Source organism: Eretmochelys imbricata, chromosome 23 (assembly GCF_965152235.1).
Source record: "Eretmochelys imbricata isolate rEreImb1 chromosome 23, rEreImb1.hap1, whole genome shotgun sequence".
NCBI lineage: Eukaryota > Metazoa > Chordata > Testudines > Cheloniidae > Eretmochelys > Eretmochelys imbricata.
The window spans coordinates 2,997,223-3,017,647 of NC_135594.1; the positions used below are offsets into that span (position 1 = coordinate 2,997,223).

Here is a 20,425-nt window from a genome sequence, read left to right on the forward strand (position 1 = left end):
TCCCCCTTGAAGGGCCAATGACAGGTATGTTGCTGCTGCTCCTCACGTCCCACTTAACCAGTGTCTGCTCGCCCCGCAGCTGCTGGAGTGGATTAAACGCACTATCCCCTGGCTGGAGGATCGGGTCCCACAGAAGACCATTCAAGAGATGCAGCAAAAACTGGAAGATTTCCGTGACTACAGGCGTGTCCATAAGCCTCCCAAAGTGCAGGAGAAGTGTCAGCTGGAGATAAACTTCAACACCTTGCAGACTAAACTCCGGCTGAGCAACAGGCCTGCCTTCATGCCTTCGGAGGGCAAGATGGTCTCGGTGAGTAACGGTGTTTGTCTGAAGCAATGAGGCACTGAGGGGGAAGGGTAAAGCAGAGTGAGGCCTTTAGCACAGTGGAGTGAGCCGAATTGAATTTGGCAGAGATGAGGAGGGAGCGGTCTGTACCGAAAGTCTGCTTACTAGCTCCTATTAACAGTCCAGAAACAACTTCCTCTTGGGTGACCTGCTTATGGGGTACTGCAGCCAAATGTTGGATGCCTTGTGGGTGGTCCCTCCGTACTCTGCACGCTTCCTGGCAGTGCTAACACGAGTGTCTGGAGGAGAAGGACTTGTGTGCTCATGCTGGAAGATTGAGGGCCAAATCCAAATCTCTCACACCTACAAAACCCTGCTTGGGTGTGCACGGGTGTAAGTGAGGGTCGTCAGCAGTCAGCTTCTCCCTTCATGTGCGTTGGCTACTATTTCAGAGCCTAGTGTCTCCTCAAGGCCTGCAGTGTAACCGACCTTACTGCATACTCCTTGCCTATGCCCAATGTAACAAAGGGTACGTTGGCACAGCAGAAACTGTGTGTGGATGGGTCAGCCTACCCGAGCTAGCGTGAATCCCGCAAGCATGGCTAACGGCCGTGAAGACAGCACAGCTTGGGCTGCAGGCCAAGTAGAACAACCCCAGCATATGCCCTGAGTGCCAACTCTGTTCGCTCTGAAACCTGCAGGGCTGTGGCCTCGCTCTCCTCGTTATCTGTGCTAGTCGGTTTCTGGCAAGCTCAAGTGGGCTAGCTCTGGCACTGTTTTGACCATGTAGTCGTACCCTAAGCCTGTGGTTCTCAGCCAGGGGTCCAGGGCCCTCTGGGGTCCGTGAGCAGGTTTCAGGGGGGCTGCCAAGCAGGGCCAGCGTTCGGCTTTCTGCCCTGGGCCCAGTGAGTCTAAGCCCCACCACATGAGACTGAAACCCCTGGGGCTGAAGCCTGAGCAATGGGGGCCCCTGTGGTGTGGGGCCCTAGGCTACTGCCCTGCTTGCTAACGCCAGCCCTGGCTTTTATATGCAGAAAACCAGTTCGTGGGCACAATGGGCCATGGAGTTTTTATAGCATGTTGGGGTGGCCTCAGAAAGAAAGGTTGAGAACCCTTGCCCTAAGCAGTGAGGGCTCAGTCCCGTTTCTCAGCTGTGTGTGCCAGAGATGCACATGCTTTTTTGGTCCTGGTAGCAAATATTGTGTGGCATGTAGCTTCCCCCAATGACTGGTGTTGCTGATCTGCCAGTCTCCCAAGGGTTAGTTATTACATATACACATGCATATGGCATGGCAAACGCTAATGTTATAAAAGAGATGGTGTTAACATCCAGTATGGGAAAGGGAAAACCTGATGATGTCACCCTGGAAGTATGGGCCATTCATAGATTCTGAGGCCAGAAAGGAACCATTGTGATCATCTAGTCTTACCCCCTTGTATTACACAGGCCAGAGAACTGTCCCAAAATAATTCCTAGAGCAGATCTGTTAGGAAAACACCCCATCTTGATCTAAAAATTGTCAGTGATGGTTAATTACTTGTACTGTTAAAAATGTACATCTTATTTCCAGTTTGAATTTGTCCAGCTTCAACTTCCAGCCATTGGACTGTTAGATCTTTCTCTGCTAGACTGAAGAGCCCATTAAATATTTGTTCCCCAAATATGTTCCCTGTCATGTTGTGATTCCCCTTAGGTGCTTCATAATCTTGCTGGCAGTCTGACACAGCCCTTTCTTGCTCTAAATGCCTTGTTTCCTATACTCCCCCTCCCGCTTCCCCCCCCTCCCCCCACAGGACATTAATAATGGCTGGCAGCACTTGGAACAGGCGGAGAAAGGCTATGAAGAGTGGCTGCTGAATGAGATCAGGAGGCTAGAGCGACTGGACCACTTGGCTGAGAAGTTCAGACAGAAAGCCTCCATCCACGAGTCCTGGACTGAAGGTAGTCACTTCTTTCTGAGGCCAGAGACGGGCTGAGGGCGAGCTAGATCTGGCAAAGGAATCCTTTTAAAACAGGCTGAATGGCTGAGAACAGTTGCTCCTCTGGCTCTGATAGCATGGCCCAAGAGACAGAGGCCTGAACCCCAGCAGGCGTTGGGAGCTCTGAATTCTGATTCTGCGCTATTGACTCTGTATGTCACTCTTTGAGCAAGTCACTTGGCACTCAGTCCTCCATTTCTGGAATAGGGAAACTGATCCTTGGCTACCTTTTGGTAGTATTGGGATCTGGAGATGAAATGGCCCAAGGAATGGTATTAGCTGCATTAGCAAGTCACTTTGTGCCTTCCAGCTGTCAGCATTATGGAGCTGTTGTACTGTACTGCAGCTTGGCCGTGTTTCCAAACAACTCTCTGGGCATTGGGTGTGTGCGCGTGGGACTAGTTTAAGAATAGAAGCTACTGCTCTGTACTCAAGTCCTCACCGCAGGCAAGGCCAGGAAAACACTTGTCCTGTGTTTTGAACTCTGAATGAGCACTCCAGGTGTGGTTGGACCCCGGATTAAAGCAGACAGGTTCCGCGAATGCATAGGCAGTGCTATTCTTGACAGCTTCGTCGTTTTGTGCAGGCGTTTTCAGATGGGACCAGGTGAAGTTTAGACACTGGCAGAAGCTTTACTTTCAGCTGAAGCTGTCTGTTTAAATGGTCCCCTAGCCAGTCCCGTAAGCAAATGCAGGCAGGTTAGCAGTCTTCCTCTTCCTCAGAGGCTGTGCCCTTTGACGCAGTCACTGTGGCTTGTTTACGGTTTGCTCGGGCTTTTTTGTCTCCCCTCCCTAGCCAGATGGCTAAACGTGACTGCTAACCCTCCGAGCCTTCCAATATGGCAGCTGCATCTGATTCCATAGAAAATACAGTAATCCCCTCTCCATACTAGAAGGAATGTTCTCATCGCCCAGGCTGGGAGAATACCACACGGAACGTTAAGGGGAGAAAGGGGCTTGCTCTGTCTTTGGGAGCGGTGCTTGCAGCAACTCGATCTGGTTTTGCTTTTTCCTTCTTAAAAACGTGATTGCAATAACTGAATTCGTAGAACGGATCCGTATGGTCCCTTTGGGCAAAGATGGGGGGACTCTGGAGTGGTGAGGAACAGGACTGATGCATCAGGCAGGAAGCCTGCTTTTTGGAGAGGTGACTGACGAGAGGGTGTAGGATAGCTGAAATGCTGCTTTGACGGTGTGGCAGTTAAACGGTAGTGTTGTGCCAAAGTGGTATCTGACTGGCACTGAAGCTTCCTGTAAGTTGCTATTAAACTCCACCTCCCCTGGAGAAGCTGACATGGGCGGGGGCAGACAAGCTACTAAATGATTTAGGCTCTGTTTCTCTGGAGAAATTGCCCTCCATGATGACTAACTTGCCCCTTGGTCCTCAGCAGTGTGAAGTGGATTTTCCGTTACCTATAGTAACTTTCCTTATTGTGACCTTGCTGCGTCCTGCCAGTACACAGGAGCTCAAGTCCACCAGTCCTCCCCCGACACTAGTCCCTGACTGCTTGGACAACGGAGACCCTAGTCCTTTAGTGCCTAACGTTCCCTCATCCTAAAATAACTTCTCATGCTCTGCACAGCACTGCTGAAATGCAGCCAGCTCTGGGGTTGAGGGCAGCAGCGAGGTGCTCAGCATGCTGCAGATCCTTTCTAGTATCTGGTAGATCTGTGGTTTAAAACAGCCATTCCTCTCTACGGATTGGTGACAGGGCTCAAGTGAAAGCTGGCAGTTTGGGTGGGGAGGAGTAAATGGAAAAAGTTCCCATTATATTTCCCTCACTTTGTCATCTATTTGGGGCGGGGGGGGGGGGGGAGAGAGAGAGAATATGTGAGCCAGGAGAAGATTTAGGATCCTCTCTTCTGCCAGTCAAATGTAGACTGGCTGGGGCTACTGCAAGTCTCCAAAACCTGGCTGTTGAGAAGGCACATGGTGTCCGTCAGTTTGTCTGATGGCTCAAGCTTCCAACAAGCCGGCTGTCTCCTCCACAGCTGAGCTTATATTTGGTCTTGTCCTTTGTCACCATCCCGGGTGAGGGCCCAGGAGGTGTTTATCAGCCTCACTACAGATTCCTGATCAGCAGCTGTATAGCCCATTTTGCTGCAGCAAAGATACGGGACTAGTCAGTTACCAGCCACACCCTGCTACCGCATCCATCAAAGTGGAGACCAAGGAGCTAAGTTACCAGGGAGGTACGGAGTCCTCGAATTGCAGCTCTAAGGGGGATGGTTCTTTGAAGTCCACAAGCTGTTGAGCTTGGTGCTAGAAATGCCATTTTAAGATCCCACCTTGACTCCAGAATAAAGCTGTCAGTGCTCAGTAGTGTTTGGGGAGCTGAGAATATAATTCCATTCGTGTCTCCAGACTCTGCCTAAAGTCCTTGGTCCCTGTGTAAAGATCCTTGCAGTACCCCGTAGATTGTGTGTCCCCTTCCTTAATGCAGTGTTGTATGCTGGAAGCAGGAGAAGGGAGAGAAGTAACATGTCCCTTTGGAAGACAGGAGATCTAGATGCCTATTCTTATGACTAGGGCCTGATACTGTGCTCTCTGGAAACAGTCAAGCTCTGAAAATGGGGCACTGTTTGGAGGGTAGGTGCCCCTCCTTCTGGGATCAGAGGAGGACAGTAACTTGACTTATTAGCTAGTAAATTATGTTGGTATTGCCTGGAAGCCTCAGCCAAGACCAGGACCCCATTGTGCTCATTGCTGTACATGCACATCGTGAGATAATCCCTACCCCTAAGAGCTTAGTCTAAATAGGCAGGATGGATAAATGGGGTTGAGGGAAAGTGGGGCGTGGAGAGGGTCTTGATTTGGTCCTGGGCACCCAGAAAGTCAGTGGCAGAGCCAAGAAGCAAACTCGGGATTCAAGTCCCCGATGTGCCCTCACCACTAGAGGCACTGCTTCTCCTGCAGATGCTGGTTACGCTTATAAGCAGTTCTGTGCAGCTACTTCCTGCCTGCCTCTGCAGAGAACGGTCTGGGAGCCATTAGCAGAACGCAGACGGTAGCCGCTGCCAGAGGGCCCAGGCCGGCTGCTGGCAGCACCTCCCGAGCAGAACATCTTGGGGAACAGCTGACTGGAACCAAAAGGCATTTCAAGCTGAACAGACTCGGCACTCCCAACTCAAATAGCTTTCAGATTAACACAGAAACGCCAGTTATGTGGTAGGTTGCCAACAAACGTGGCTTGCTAGCCAGACCCTGATGCTGGAGGGGGATGGAAGCTTGCCTTGCAGAGCAGGCTCTCTCTCCAGCTCCAAAATGTGCCAGGAGGAATAAAGAGCATTAAGAATATGTAATCAGCACCATTGTCTTAGTTCCTGGCACTTTAATTACACCCCAGTCTGATTCTTCCTTGTGCAAGAAGGCAATTTGGAGTACACTTCCTGTGTCTGGCTTCATGCTGCAGGCTTCTCTTTGACAGGGGCTATGGAAGGAGGGGCATGTTGCGAAGCTCCCCCAGGAGCTGAGGGTTTCAGCTCCTTCTAGTGGCCGTGGGTGTGTCTTTTCCTAAGCACTGAACTGCAGCGTCCCCATGAGCACAAGCAGAAACTAACCAAAGTGAGGCAGGGCTGTCCCCGTCTCCCCGTGTTAGTGACCCTTCATCTTCATTCCCTCGCCTCGCCGTCGCTGCACTGCAGGACTCCTTTCGTGCCGATCCCCTTCGTTTGGGGCCGAACTGCACTTAGCTGACTTCCTGGCCAGTCTCCCCATCGTTTGTACATCACTCTGTTATCTTGTGTTGCATCTGTCAAAGCTGTAAGCTTTTCAGAGCAGGGGCCATAACCCTGCGGGGCTGCTTCTGCTCCGTTAATATCCTGCAGTGGCCCTGCCCTAAAACGTGTGAGCACTTCATCATGCAAGCCGAGAGGGTGGGGCTAGAGTACATAGGGACAAAATCTGTTCAGGCCAAGGCAGTGCAGGTGGCGGGATGCTCTGTCAGTCCTAGGGCCAGCTGAACCAGGGAAGGAAGGGGTGCGGTGGGAAACTGCCACTCTCCCAGCCTCTTCTGCAAGGTCCTCATCCTGAAGATGGAAGGGGGAGGCAAAATTATTCCTCCTCCTGGTGTCTGATGACGGGCTGCTCCACGTCTCATTAAAATGATGCAGTGCGTCTGGGCGGCAGACCTTTCTCTGAAACCCTGCTGCCGCATCCCTCCCTCCCGCACCAGGGAATCGGCTCAGCACGTTCCTGATGTCTTTTGAACAGCACGTGCTGCTGCTTGTTTAATACCTACCCTGTTCCCCCGTGTGTATCTTCTGTGCTGCAGTGTGGATCTGGGGTGTAATGGGCTCTGTTCCTCTCCATCCCCCAGGGAAAGAAGCCATGCTGCGGCAGAAGGACTATGAAACCGCCACCCTGTCAGACATCAAAGCCCTAATCAGGAAGCACGAGGCCTTCGAGAGCGACCTGGCAGCTCACCAGGACCGTGTGGAGCAGATCGCTGCCATTGCACAGGAACTCAAGTACGCCAGCCTTTCTCCCCTGGTATTCCACTGCGGGGACGTCAGAGACCCTGCCCCCTTTGGCCTAATCCTCAGGGTATTTAGGCTCCTAACTTCCACTGATTCCACGAAGGTTGGGGGCCTAAACACCTCTGAGGATTTGGACCTCAGTACCTAGCCTTCCTTACTCCTAAAACTGTCAGCACAGCGCCATCAAGCTACAGTGTAGCCACCTCGGGGTGGAAGACAACAGTACCCTGCAGACAGGGCACAAAGACAAACCCCAGCTTGGTGTCCTGTGGGGGGTTTGTCCAGGTAGAGCTGTCAGGGGCTGTCACATCGATCTCACCACAAAAAACACACACACAGTCCAGTGCATGGATCTTATTCTGCCTGTCCCACCCCAATCTATTCTGCTCCACTTCCCACTTTGTTGATCCTAGAGTGTGATCTTAGTTCACTCAGTGTTGCCCTGAGAGCCTTTGTGCTCCAAACAGGCCGCCTGTACCCCATCTGCAGCAATTCTGGCTCAGGCTTTCAAGCCCTCTTGGTTGTTTGCTGTGTACCCATCTTACACTGGCACAACATTGACACAAGCATACTCTCCTGCAGCGAGGGGCTGGGACAAAGAGACACTATGCGATATTTTTGGCGGAGTTAAAATAGTTTTTTTAGGCTTTGTCATGATCTTTTTTTCCAAGAGGACCTGGCTTTTGCAACTGGACTGTTGGGAGCACCTCTGTTTGAATGGGGTTCTAATAGGGTTTTTCTCCCCAAAATACACACAGTACCCCCATTGTTCTCTCCCTGTCCCCTCCCCCTCTGTAAGAATGCAGTTATTGTAAGAGATTCCACGGAGCTGCGGTCTCTTTTTCCAGCCAGATAAACTTGCACACAATTAGTACACTGAGAGTCGAAGTTGTGAATGGAGCCCTTATTCCAGCGGCCTGAGTGGCAGAGAACCTGGAAACGGAGCTGTGTGGCTTGGAGCATTACTTAATGGAGAGAGCCCTCCCAGTGCACAGCCCACAGACTGGGGAGAGCGCAGAGGCGGCTCTGTGTCCTGGAGCACAGTCTGTTCCCATGCACGTTGGGCTCCTTGGACAAGCCACCGGGCTGCCTTCTGTAACTCCCAGCTCATTGGAAAGTGGGAGCACTCTGGAGTAACTTGCAGTCCTCCTGCCCTTTCAGCTGGGCTTTAGTCACTCTCTCGGGTGCTTTTAAAAACAAAGCTCTCACTGCTAGCTCTATCACCATCCCTCTGTCTCCAGGACGTTCCACTCCCCCTGTTTCTCTCAGCTTTAATCTCTCCTCCGGCCCTGCCTTTGAAGCATCCTGGACAAGCAGCAACTTGTAACCTTCCAGCAGCACTTTTCAAACTTAATGTATGGGGCGGGTTGAGTCTGTACCATCATGGGGGCAGGGCACGGCCCTGGCTAACTCCTCTGTGGGGAGTTGGGGGACTTTGAACCAGCAAAGCTGCTAGGTTGTCATGCAGGTTAACCTCCCCTTTACTAACTGGCCATGCTGAAAGCGGCTGCCTCCGAAGAGCAGTCACTGGGTATGTCTACACTGCACACCCGCTCACGGCAGGGTGTAGAACACGTACACTGGGTAGAAATAGCAGCGTAGATGTGCGCCGTTGCTTAGGCCATGTTCCCAGTGTGGCTCTCTCCACGCCCAAGCTGTGTCTCCTGTCTACACTGCTGTTTTTTAGCAGTCTCCCGCTGCTTCCCTGCCAGAGAGAGGCTCCAGCAGAAAGACAGCGGAGAAAGGCTTCGGCAGCTCTCTGCTGCTGCCTCCCCCAGCCAGAGCCCTTCATTGCTGCGTGTAGCTACACATCGCCGTGTGGACGCAGCCTGCTCTTCCCCGTGGTGTGTGGCTACTCATATCCTACGTGCTACTGCCAGTGTAGTCTGGGCCACTGTGGTGGGATCTCTTTGAGAGAGGAGGGTGGTGTTAGCTGGTGGGGTTGCTGCCTTTGCCACCCTTAGACACACCCGTGCAACATTCTCCCAGATTCCCCAGCCAACTAGGTTTTGCAGTGCCCTGACTGGGAGGCTGGAGTTGGAGAGGAGCCAAGCCATACAAAGGTCTATGAAAGAATGAGACACTGGGGAATGTCAAACTATTTTAGCATGGAAATTACTGCACTTTATGCAGCCCCACATCAATTCTGATCTGTACTTGGCCATGTCGAGTCACTTAATACCTGTGTCCTTCCCCCTCCATCCCAGTGAGCTGGATTACTACGACTCTCCCAGCGTGAACGCTCGGTGCCAGAAGATCTGTGACCAGTGGGATGCTCTGGGATCCCTGACCCACAGTAGGAGAGAAGCCCTTGAGGTAAGCAAATCTCTGCCATGTGCTGGCTCTGTGCTCAACATCCCAGAGGCAGAGGAGGAGGAAATGGTGCTACTGAGGCCTCCTGGCGGGAAATTCATCTGTATCTGTTCCTAACTTAGCTGTGCCCTGTGTGTCACCCCTGCAGAAAACAGAGAAACAGCTGGAGACCATCGACCAGCTGCACCTGGAATACGCCAAGAGGGCAGCGCCGTTCAACAACTGGATGGAGAGTGCCATGGAAGACCTTCAGGACATGTTCATTGTCCACACCATAGAGGAGATCGAGGTAGGAGAGGCCTGGTGTGTCGTGGATGAGCTGGTGGTCCAGTGAAAGCAGAGATGCTGCACTCTGCAGTTTTCTCCCCAAGTCTAGAAGGCTGGTCTGTCTGGCTGTGCAGAGCATGTGCTCCTTTTTGGAGAGGCACTTTGGGGTTTTGTTGCTACTCGGTTTCACTACCAGGTTCTTGGGCATTAGCCTCATGCTGCTGCAGTTAGGTTGGGTTGCTGGAATCCAGAGCATCTGTTTTCATTGAAAAGAGATTCAGACATTTGAGCTTGGGTAAAATCTTCTCGCCCAAAGCTTCTGTTGGTCCCAAACTCCCAGATCCGTGTGGAATGCAAGATCAGCGCTTTAGCGGGCCGCAGGGGCTCACTGCACCAGGTGGGGTTGGGTTCACGAAAATTCTCTCTCCATCTTCTTGGTTTTCAGCAGTTTGTCTAACTGGGATCCTGTGTCTTCCAGGGCCTGATTGCTGCTCACGCTCAGTTCAAATCCACCCTGCCGGATGCTGACAAAGAGCGCGAGGCCATCCTGGGCATTCAGAACGAGGCTCAGCGGATTGCGGACTACAACAACATCAAGCTGCCTGGGAACAACCCATACACTTCGGTTACCCCGCAGATCATCAACTCCAAGTGGGAAAGGGTGGGTGCATGCTGCATGGTGATAGCAAGCCCATGCTCTGCTGCCAGGGTTGCCTGGCAATGCCCAGATTTACAATCCGCTGTTGACATAAATGGGCCGTTATTGGCTTTTTTGTAAGAGATTGCAGGTGTCACAGGCTGCCTGTTTGGAAATGGCCCTGCAGCTGCCTTAGAAAAGTGACCAGGTAAAACAGGCTTCTGGGGATGTCCAAGGAATTCAGACTAAAATTGACCCCCCCAGCTTGATCCTTCTCACATGGGGAGTGCTATGGACATTCACCCTCAGATGGTTCCTCTAAAACGTCCTATCCCACTTGCTGGCGGCGAGGGCTGCCATAGCATGGCTCTTCGGTGCTTATCGTGGCTGATCTAGAAGCAGCAATACCCTTGCTGTGGAGCAGCCGTTTTCCATCCGCGGTCTGAGGACCGCAGTGCTGGGGTGACTTGCACTGCTGGCTCTGCATTTGAGACCCCCGATGCGTGTCTAACGCTGCTGTGCCATGCACGCAATGGCTGTTGTGGCCATTCGGATCGTGGCTGCAAGCAGGGAGGTAGGTGTGACTGGGAACAGCAGAGGTGCCCATGAAGCTTTGCTGCGGAGCAGTGGGCAGGTTGGGAGCAGGTGCTTTGTCAGGATCTTATTGCACAATTCAAACAGTTGCCCCGTGAGTGGCGTTTCACATGCTTCGTGTGGTAACTGCCTGGCCTTCAGTGGCTGTTACAGCTGAACTTCTCCCTGCTGCCAGTCTCTGCTCTCCTGCCAAGTGAAACTTGGCTCCACGGGGCTGTCAAGAGCCCAAGGCCTGGGCACATCCCTAGGCCAGGCAGGCACTTGGCACATGCTGCTTCACCAGCACTGACCAGTGCAGAGATGGATCAGTTCCATGGGCGTTCCTTGTTCCTCACAGGTTCAGCAGCTGGTGCCAAAGAGGGACCATGCTCTGCAAGATGAGCAGAGCAAGCAGCAGTCCAATGAGCACTTGCGTCGGCAGTTTGCCAGCCAGGCCAACATCGTTGGGCCCTGGATACAGACCAAAATGGAGGTAGGAGCTCAGTTTGCAAGAACTGCTTACAGCTGCGGGGCAACCAGAAACTCCAACCTCCATTCCTGAGTGCGGGCTTATCGGGTCACTCCTGCTCCGCAGTAGCCGGTACTTGAACTCCATAATGACCCAGCTGATCATCCCTTTTCATCCTCTCAGCATTAGGGTTAAAGTGCTACCCAGTGTCCAAACAGCTGCATTCAGGACCATTGTCACCCTGCTGGAGCAAACCATACTGACCTTGTCCACAGCCTCTGGCAGGATCCGGCTGCAGAGAAAGCTGAAACTTCCCTTTTCACTGCAGATAGCCAGTTCTGTGCTGCCTCATCCCAACTGTGCTAGGAAGAAATTTCCCTGCTTGCGATAGCGATGTCCTCAAGCACAGCTGCTTTCCCTTGTACTGCACTTTTAGGGCACACCTATTCCAGTATAAAATGGGTGTGTATTTCAAGCACTCTAGCTATTCCAGAATGAGAGTCCACCCTGGGGTTATTTCATGTTAGCTATTCTGGTTGATTTCCCCATAAAGCGAAGCCCTAAACCTGATCTGGGTTGGCTCTTTTTATACTTCAGTCCCCTAAACTCCCATTAGTGTCTTGAGGCGCCATATAAATGCAAGTTATTTCCTGGCCTTATATGCAACTGGCACCTTACTCGATAATCAGCTCCCTGTAGTCTGTGTTTGTACAAACAAGTTCATATTCCCGTGAGTCCTGCAGAGGCAGCCCATCTATGAGTGAACTGGATTTTCTTCCTGTTCTATCAGCTGGATTGCTTCCTGATTTCCAGTCACACACCTCTGCATGCTCCTTGAAGGCAGGAGAGCTGCACAGGTGCCATGGAGGGCAGAATTAGGCCTGCAAGCCCTTTAGTATGAGAGCAGGAAGGAACCCAGCTTGGTTCTTGGGGGACACCAGCCTGAGTCTGCAGGAATGGCCCAAAAAGGGCGTTGCTGAGTACACCATGGAGCAGAGCTCAGCGATGGAGAATGACCGGCTGGTTTCCTCCCCAGGAAATAGGGCGCATCTCCATCGAGATGAATGGCACGCTGGAGGACCAACTGAATCACCTCAAGCAGTATGAGCAGAGCATCGTGGACTACAAGCCCAACATCGACCTGCTAGAGCAGCAGCACCAGCTCATCCAGGAGGCGCTGATCTTCGATAACAAGCACACCAACTACACCATGGAGGTAGGGTCAGTGCCTAGCCTGCAGCCAGAGCACCCTGCACAGCTAGCCTGTCGCCGGGGGGGAGGGATAGCTCTGGTTTGAGCATTGGCCTCTTAAACCCCAGGTTGTGAGTTCAATCCTTGAGGGGGCCATTTTGGGATCTGGGACAAAAATTGGGGATTGGTCCTGCTTTGAGCAGGGGGTTGGACTAGATGACCTCCTGAGGTCCCTTCCAACCCTGATATTCTATGATTCTGTGATCATGGTAGTGGTTTGTTAGCTCGCAGTCTGTGTTAGGTGCTGTTGTCCTGCCACAGTAACCATCACTCAGGTAAAGCCCTCAGCAGTCTTCATTAAAGATCCCACAATTTTTTTCCCCCAAGGGTTAGGGTGTAAACCCAGATCAAGTTTGGGTGACTGCCTTCTGCCGGCAGTTGTGCATCAATCCAATATTCTCCTTCCCGTCTGTGTGATCTTTATAAGTTGCATATCAGTTTAAGTGTCAAAGGCTCCATATAAATGCAAAGTATCTGCATTAACCTGGCACATCAGGTGCTCCTGCCTAGAGGGAGGATCTTTCTTTAGGCATTGGAGGCAGTGTACAACTTGCGTCCATCACTGCCAGCAGGAGTCGGCCCATTTAGAGCTGTATAACTGCTGCCTGTTTGAAGAGGCTCCCAACTTCTCTGGGGTATTGTCAAGTCTCCTGGAGCTAGGTGCCCTATTAACTGCCTCTCTCCTGGTGACCTCAGCATATTCGCGTTGGCTGGGAGCAGCTCCTCACCACCATCGCCCGCACCATCAACGAAGTGGAGAACCAGATCCTAACCCGCGATGCCAAGGGAATCAGCCAGGAGCAGATGCAGGAATTCCGGGCTTCCTTCAACCACTTCGACAAGGTAGCCAAGGGCCCCTCACACGTGGCTCTCAGCTGGGCATGGGGCCAAAGGCAACTAGGGTGCTAATGCTGGTGATAGCTGCAGGATTTTGTGTCACCTCCTCCCCCCTTACATGCTAGCCTAGTGCTTGGTTTTCTCCATGTTGTCCCAGGAAAAAGAACAGACCCCTCCCACATACTCACTGACCACCTCTATTACTTCAGCAGGAAGGAAGGTTAGATGGGGGGGAGGGGTTTTTTAAAAAAAAAAAATGGAAAAAAATTAACTGCTTTCTAGCAGAGGGGGAGTCCCAGCTGTGCAGGAGAGATGGAGCCATGGGCAGCTGTTCTTCCATGAAAGAGAAAAGTGGGAGGTGCCATTGGCTTGGAAGGGAGGCCGGGAAGAGAACTGTCCCACATAAAATACCCTTCATCCTCTCAAATCAGAGTCACGGCTCCAGCTTTAATTGCTCCAGCAGCTGATTCAGCCCCTACCCACTCCCAGCCAGACTCTGATTTTGGAGGTGCCCTGGTACAAGTGAAGGAGACTTGTTCATAAGGAAGTGGCTTTAGAGTTTTCCTCCCCGGGAGCCTGGCGTATTACGAGAGCTCCAATTTTCAAACTAGAGAGCAAGGGTCAATGTCGCAATAGCGCCTAAATCTGCTTTCCAGAAGTGACTTTAGGAGCATGAGCCCAACTGAGTTTCAATGAGACTTAGGTTCCTAAGCCACCTGGGCACTTTTGAAACCGTTCTCCCAGATTCCATGGTTGATGGATCCATCCCAGCACTGCTGCTGTCTCCTGAGGGTTTAGCTCTCGTTGGGCCCCTGTCAGTACAGGTGTGCACTGCAGAGCCACCTGGGTCATAGCTCAGGATGAGAGCGAGCGTTGGAGCTCGTTGAGCGTTTTATACATTGCTTTCATAGCTGAAGTTCCTTGATGAAGTGCTAGCTTTTGGCATGTGGCTGCTCCATCCTGGGGTAGGCCTGTCTTGGGCATAATGCCTAGGATGTAGCGCGCTCCTTCTGCACGGGGCAGGCTGCATCCGGGGTTACAAATTAGAATCAAGTTCGGTCTTAAACTCCTTCCCTCCTGAAGCAAAGAGTTGATTTCAGTTCAACTAATGGCGTATTTTTTCCCTTCTCCCCGCCCCTCTCATGTGCATGTTGTTCCTCCCCACCCCAATGTGCATGCCATCGTCTCTGAATCCCGGTGCGGCCGCCACGCCACGCTCTGACCCCCCTCCATCCTGCATGTTGTGTGGTTCCCCGACGGCAGGACCACGGCGGTACCCTGGGACCCGAGGAGTTCAAAGCCTGCCTCATCAGTTTGGGATACGATGTGGAAAATGACAGACAGGTACCAAGCGTCATTACTGCACAGCCTGCCGCTGATAATTCAATTAACATGATCTCCTTTCTCTCTTCCTTCACCACATTCTTCGCTCCTCTCCTCCTACGCTCCTCCACCCATTTGTTTGTGTTCAATTCTGGCATTCAATCTCCACTACATCGCCTGGTCACATGCGGCAATTTCCACTATGCCTTCTTAACTAAACTTCTCTCTGCCTCTCTCTCCCTCCATGGGGCCCTTTCTTCTCTCTCCCCACTCCCCTATCTTCGTGTCTTTGCATGCACCGTCCATCTGCCCCTCTCGGGGCTGGCCCACTCCTCCTCTGTCATGCCCTCGGAATAGAAGCGCACAGGAAGCATGGACACAGATGACTTCCGAGCTCTCCTTATCTCCACAGGATACAGCCTGGTATGCTATCCACTAACTTGTTCCCTTCTCTCTCTCTGATCTTCTCTTATGGCGTGATCCTCAAGCCGTGCTCTTGCCGAAGTATGGCGCTGATACACTCAGCGGTGACCGACCTGCTTCCGGGGGCATTGTTTGTTAAAAGGCAGTTCTGCTGAGAGGTGGTTGCGTGACCAAAGGCCCTGCTCCCTGGGTCTCCCACGCTCACCTGCAGAAATAAGGTTTCACTGCTCTGCAACTACTGTAGAGCCAACCTGGAGCCTCCCACTGCCTTGCGCAGCGCGATGCTCCGCAGCGAAGCTTCCTGTCGAGAGATCTGTTTCCTAGTGATGGACAAGGCGGAGCCCAGCTAGGTTTTCAGATCCCAAGTGGAGCTGGCAGCATCCCCAAGTTCAGAAGATCCTCTCGTAAATTGAGCTGCTTTGCTCAGGGAATCAACACGAGAGCCCACGCTGCAGCTTAGTCACGCTCTGATCGAGCTGGGTTTAAGGCATCTGTGCTGGGGAGAATTTATGCTTCCACCTTCCTGTGCATTGAGGATAGAACTGCCCCTCCCAGTCATGCGTGCTGTGCAGCAGGTCCTGGCCAAACTTCGGCCGTCTCATTAGATGGGTGGTAGAGTCCTGGTCCCTGGGGTGCAGGCCCAGCTGAGCCCCTCTGCCAAAGTGGGATCAGCTCACCGCCAGCTGTTCCTTGCCTAAGATCTCCTGTGTACAGTCGTCAAGGATCCGCCTCCTGGCAAGCTGCATAACACATCCATTGCTTCTGCCTCTGTTAGCTGGTGTGCTCTAGTGTGGAGCAGAGAATCGCGGTGGCATCTAAGTGTCCCCTAGTGCCTCTGTATGAAGAAGGGGGTATAGCCAGAGAAAGTTGCGAGGCCTGTAAAAGCAGACTGCAGACAGGCATGTGCTTCCCAGTGCTAGTTGAGGGGGTGGAGGCCAAATGATTCCAGCTGTAAAAGGAGCTGGGGTGCAGATAGCGACTCTCTGGTCGTTCTACGCCTGGAAAGATGAATGCCGTTGGAGCTGGTCTTGCTGCCCAGGCATAGGAGCTCTATGGGCTGCGGGAGGCCGAAAGATCTCCATCCTCGAGGGTCTGCTGTTTACGTCCCCACTGGGTGTGTTCGGCGTCACCCTTTCAAGTACCGCACCTGCAGCTGTACCTGAGCTGGTCTCTGAATATCCATTAAAGCTTCTCCTCCCACCCGTGCAGGGAGACGCCGAGTTCAACCGTATAATGAGTGTTGTGGATCCCAACAACAGCGGGATTGTGACCTTCCAGGCCTTCATAGACTTCATGTCCCGAGAGACGACTGACACGGACACGGCTGACCAGGTCATCGCCTCCTTCAAGGTCCTGGCAGGAGACAAGGTGAGCTGTGGCCGCGGGAGACAGCTGGGGGGTGTGTGCTCCGCGCATGTGCTCTGAGCCCTGGCCTTTCTGCTGCTCTGCTGAGGCCAGCGCTGGAGTGGGCGAGCAGAGGGGTGGGGACCCTTGTATCTTTGAGGGGGTGCAGAAGCTAAGCTGGGGCAGGGAAGACATCTGGCAGCCCCTAAACCCTCGCCTTGGAAGCTAAACTGAGCAGCAACAGGTGCCTAGTAACAAGTCTCTCACTGCCATCCCCAGCATAGCTTAAGACATCGGGCATTGGGAGAGACCTGCGTGCTCGCCTACGCAGCCCACTGGGAATTCCCATGAGCCTGGGTGAATTTCCAAATCTAGCGTCTGCTGTGCTCATTTACCCACACACTTCAATGCAGCCATCTCTATCCCAGCATGGGTGTTTAGGTGGGAACAGAGGAGCAATGCCTCCGGGAAGGGTTTGTGGAGAGATGGCCGCTTAGCCAAAGATCTGTGTCTGTCCTGGGGAGTGGGAAGCTATTCAGAGTGGTGGCTGCTTCAGCCTGTTAAAATAAACCCTGTAAGCGGCTCCAGTGACCCTTTCTCTTCTGTAGCTGGGGCTGTCATTAAATTCAGCGCCGCTTTGTGTTGCTTAGACTTTCTTACCGACACTGCACATCCCAAAACGCTGTGACGTTACATGGAGGGAGAAAATGGAAGGGAGTAAAGATGTTTAAATCTGAGCTATGATCTGGAAATGTATCAGGAAGGCTCCTCCAGACAACAGGAGACGAGGTGCAGAGGAGAAGGCCCTTGAAAGGACAGGAGAGGCTAGTGCTAAGTGAACCCATAGCCAGAGCATGTTTAAAAACAAGGCAGGCAGCTTTGGGTCTGGAAACAGAGGGAGCCAGAGGAGCTGGTTGAGGATCAAGGGGACTTGATTGCGCTGCTTTGAAACGCATTTCAGTGCCAGTTTGAGGACATCGTCGGAGACTAGCTTCAGACTTCTCTTTCCTGGTAGGCCTCTGCACAGGGTGGGCTGGCAAAGCAGCAGCCCCGCACTACATCACTCCCTGGGGCTTCTGGCTCGGAGCCTAAACTGAGAGAGCAGCTGTCAGTTTTGCCAGTGGTCACGGGGCTCTGGGAAGAGCACAGGCATTCAAGGGATATTTATCTCCTTCCACCCCAGAACTACATCACGGCAGAGGAGCTGAGGCGAGAGCTGCCCCCAGACCAAGCGGAGTACTGCATCGCACGCATGGCACCATACCAGGGTCCCGACGCCGTCCCCGGAGCCCTGGACTACAAGTCCTTCTCCACGGCACTGTACGGCGAGAGCGACCTGTGAGCCGCGGGCAGCGGCAGCAAGTGCTGGCGCTTTGACGGCCGGAGCGAAGGCCTGATTCTCTGCTCTGCATTTACACACACAAACTGTCCCGCGGGGATCGCCCTTCCTCGCCTCCAGAGGATGGAAAGCCACGTTCGCACCGGCTGATCCTGGGAGTTAGCCTCCATTCCGGTTGCTGTTGCATATTCTGTGAACCATGTACCTATGCAATGATTTTTTTCACTTTGCTCTGTTAAACAGGTTGGGAGGGCGGGCTTGAAATGTTTTTTTTCTCACATTTAATTGCTTTGGGATTTCTTGGCAAGGAGGGAAAAGGGAGAGTCTGAAAACATGCCAGTGGCTCTGGTTCAGAGGGTTATTTTTGTTCAATGTATCCCCTTCTGTTTTTTCAACTGAGCTTAAAAAAGAAAACCAACTGTCGACTGGTATGGTTTTGAAATTGAGCCTTTTCCCTTTGTCTCGGTCTCTCTGCCCTCTGTAATTTATGCCACTGTGTAGCAGAAATCCGAAGAGCTTTGTCTGTCTCAGTCACCCCGGCAAAATCCATAGACGGAGCCTTTTTCAGGGATTCCCTGTTTCCTAAACCTGCCTCAATCCAGATCTCATGCGCCTCAATCCAGTCTCGTCCTCTTCCCCTTCATTTCTACAGCAGTGATGGTATCTTGCAAATCTCCAGCTAGCTGGGCTCGGCAGTATGTGGGATGGGGTGAAGTGACGTAGCATCCCTTTAATGTAGGTATCCGCAATGCCTTCCCTCCACTCCCAGACGGTGTGCATGCAGGAAAAGCAGCTCCCTGCTTGGTAACATTATCTGCTGCCTCTTCCTGGTTATTTCCTTAGTGAAACTAACTGGACTCCCAAGAGACTTCAGTTCTGTCTCTGAATGCTGACGTTGCTACGCTGATCCGGCCTGTAGACGTGTCTATGTTGGCGGCTAACACAGTACTGGTTGTCTAGTAGCCGTGGGCTTTTTGTGGTTTAATCTTCACTACTCACAAAATTGTAACGTTCCCTTTTTAAGAAATTCGGTGCTTCCATTTTTTGGACTTTGTGGGGAAACGTTTGAATTCCTGTTACACAGCCCAAAGTTTCTGAGATCTGGAGGCAGAGAACTCTGTGCCTTTCCTAGGAAATCTTGTGTGGTGGCTTTTAATTAACCGGCAACATTTAGCAAGAACAAAGCAATAAGGTATAAAGACACAACCTACTTTATCACTGAACTGTAATCCTGTTTGCATTGTACGTACTCAAGTGACCTCTGGCTGTCAGGCAGGGAGACGTCGCAAGGGTTGGGGTTTAAATTCTGAACAAGCTTGTATGTGCGGGAGGGGTTGGGGTGATCCAAGTGGAGTCATTTTGTATTCACATCACTCAACACTCGTCACAAATTCACTGCAATCAGCTTCATACCAAGCCATAAAACTTCACTGTTCATTATCGCAGCAATGTTGACCCAACTCTATTGAAGGCTACTGTGACTTACAGTGGAGGTTTTCCCATTAGGGTGAGGCCCAGAGCTGGTGTGGGTTTGCCAGTAGCTATATTTACACATAGTGGAAAGTGCTTTTCTCCTTCACGTGGTTTTCTGGCTCTTCAGGATCCTTTAGCACACTGGAGTGAGTTGGAGACTTTGGGTGAAGAAGAAAATGACGACAGCACTAGTTTTCAAAGCAGTTTAAGGAGCTACAGGCCCCTGCTGCTGTCTCCTCGTCCTTGGATCTCCGCCACCCTTAGCCACAGAGTCAGATCCCCATTGCACATATTGTCAAGTGAGCTGTTTAGCAAGAGGATCCTGGAAAAAAGCAGCTAAGCACACTTGGCTGCATGCATGTCAGGCACAGGCCTGTTAAACTAACCATGCTCTCAAACTGCAGCTCCGCAGGGCTGGGAATCTCTTGGGTTTTGGAGAGGGATGATAAAATATCTCTGTACACCAGCAGCCTTGCCCAGCCAAGTCAGAGGGCCAGAGCTTTCCAGTCAGAGGGAGGGAAGCAAGGAACTCAAAGCATATAGGAAATAAGAGTTTCAAAGGCTCTTAGCATCTTCTTTGAAGAGCAGGAATGCTAGCACACCCAGTCTGTTTGGCTGTCAGAGCAAGCACCCTCGCCAGTTCACTGCTGGGGCATCTCCCAACACCCTTTTTCACAACTGTCTTGGAGCAGGATTTTCTGAGGACCAAAAAAATCACCTTTTTTTAAAAAAATTAAAAAAAATCATAGGGTTCCTATTTACTTTATTAACTTACGGATTTATTATATAAATATATATTCACCTAGCATCGTATATTACAGTTTTTCTTTGTCATGTAATTAAAATATTGCTGATTATTGTAACAATGGAAACTGTAACATTCCATGCCTTTGTCATTCATCCTTCCCCTTCTGCCCCCCCCTTTTGGCATCGGAGAACGGTAGTCATGGAAGCATTTTACTGTGTTCGCTACTGAATGTCCTTCAACGGCTCGGGGGGGGGGGATGCAAATGTCCGCAGGTAGGAAGACAGCAATAGGCAGTAGTCCGCTTTTATCTGCCTCTGTTATGTTCTAAAAAAGCTTTGAGGTTTCTGGGAAACCAGCCCTCCTCCCTCTTGGGACAGGACAATAAAATGTGTAATATTTTTAAGGATGATCATATGTATCCTTTCTCCCCTTCCTCCTAAGTACACTTTACACTTCCTGTTGGTCACTCCATTCAAAGCCAAAGGAGAATTTCAAGTATGTCTCAGATTGAATCTTCTAATCAGTGATAATCACTTTGGGTCTTCAAAGCATCTTTCAAACACTGCTCTCCCCTCCCCCTGCATGGGGGCTGGAACAATGTTCTCCCTGTGTTGTAGGCAGGGGAACCGAGGTGCGGAAGGTAAGTCCATGCAATGAGTTGGGAGCAGAACCAGAGACCTGATT

At 51.8% G+C, this 20,425-nt stretch overlaps 1 protein-coding gene across 4 annotated transcripts in view; it reads left to right on the forward strand.

Annotated features, from left to right (window-relative positions):
- The window catches only part of ACTN4 (actinin alpha 4), a 79,409-nt gene extending 59,265 nt beyond the window's left edge, over nt 1-20,144 (forward strand). For all 4 annotated transcript variants that reach the window (XM_077840250.1, XM_077840251.1, XM_077840252.1 and 1 more), the window contains 12 exons: nt 80-310; nt 2,081-2,228; nt 6,585-6,735; nt 8,952-9,060; nt 9,206-9,346; nt 9,803-9,985; nt 10,893-11,027; nt 12,040-12,219; nt 12,951-13,097; nt 14,355-14,435; nt 16,047-16,205; nt 17,365-20,144. In XM_077840250.1, coding sequence (XP_077696376.1) covers nt 80-310; nt 2,081-2,228; nt 6,585-6,735; nt 8,952-9,060; nt 9,206-9,346; nt 9,803-9,985; nt 10,893-11,027; nt 12,040-12,219; nt 12,951-13,097; nt 14,355-14,435; nt 16,047-16,205; nt 17,365-17,523 — 1,824 coding nt within the window. In that variant the 3' untranslated portion in view covers nt 17,524-20,144. The remainder of the gene's footprint in view (nt 1-79; nt 311-2,080; nt 2,229-6,584; nt 6,736-8,951; nt 9,061-9,205; nt 9,347-9,802; nt 9,986-10,892; nt 11,028-12,039; nt 12,220-12,950; nt 13,098-14,354; nt 14,436-16,046; nt 16,206-17,364) is intronic.
- Nucleotides 20,145-20,425: the final 281 nt, after the last annotated feature.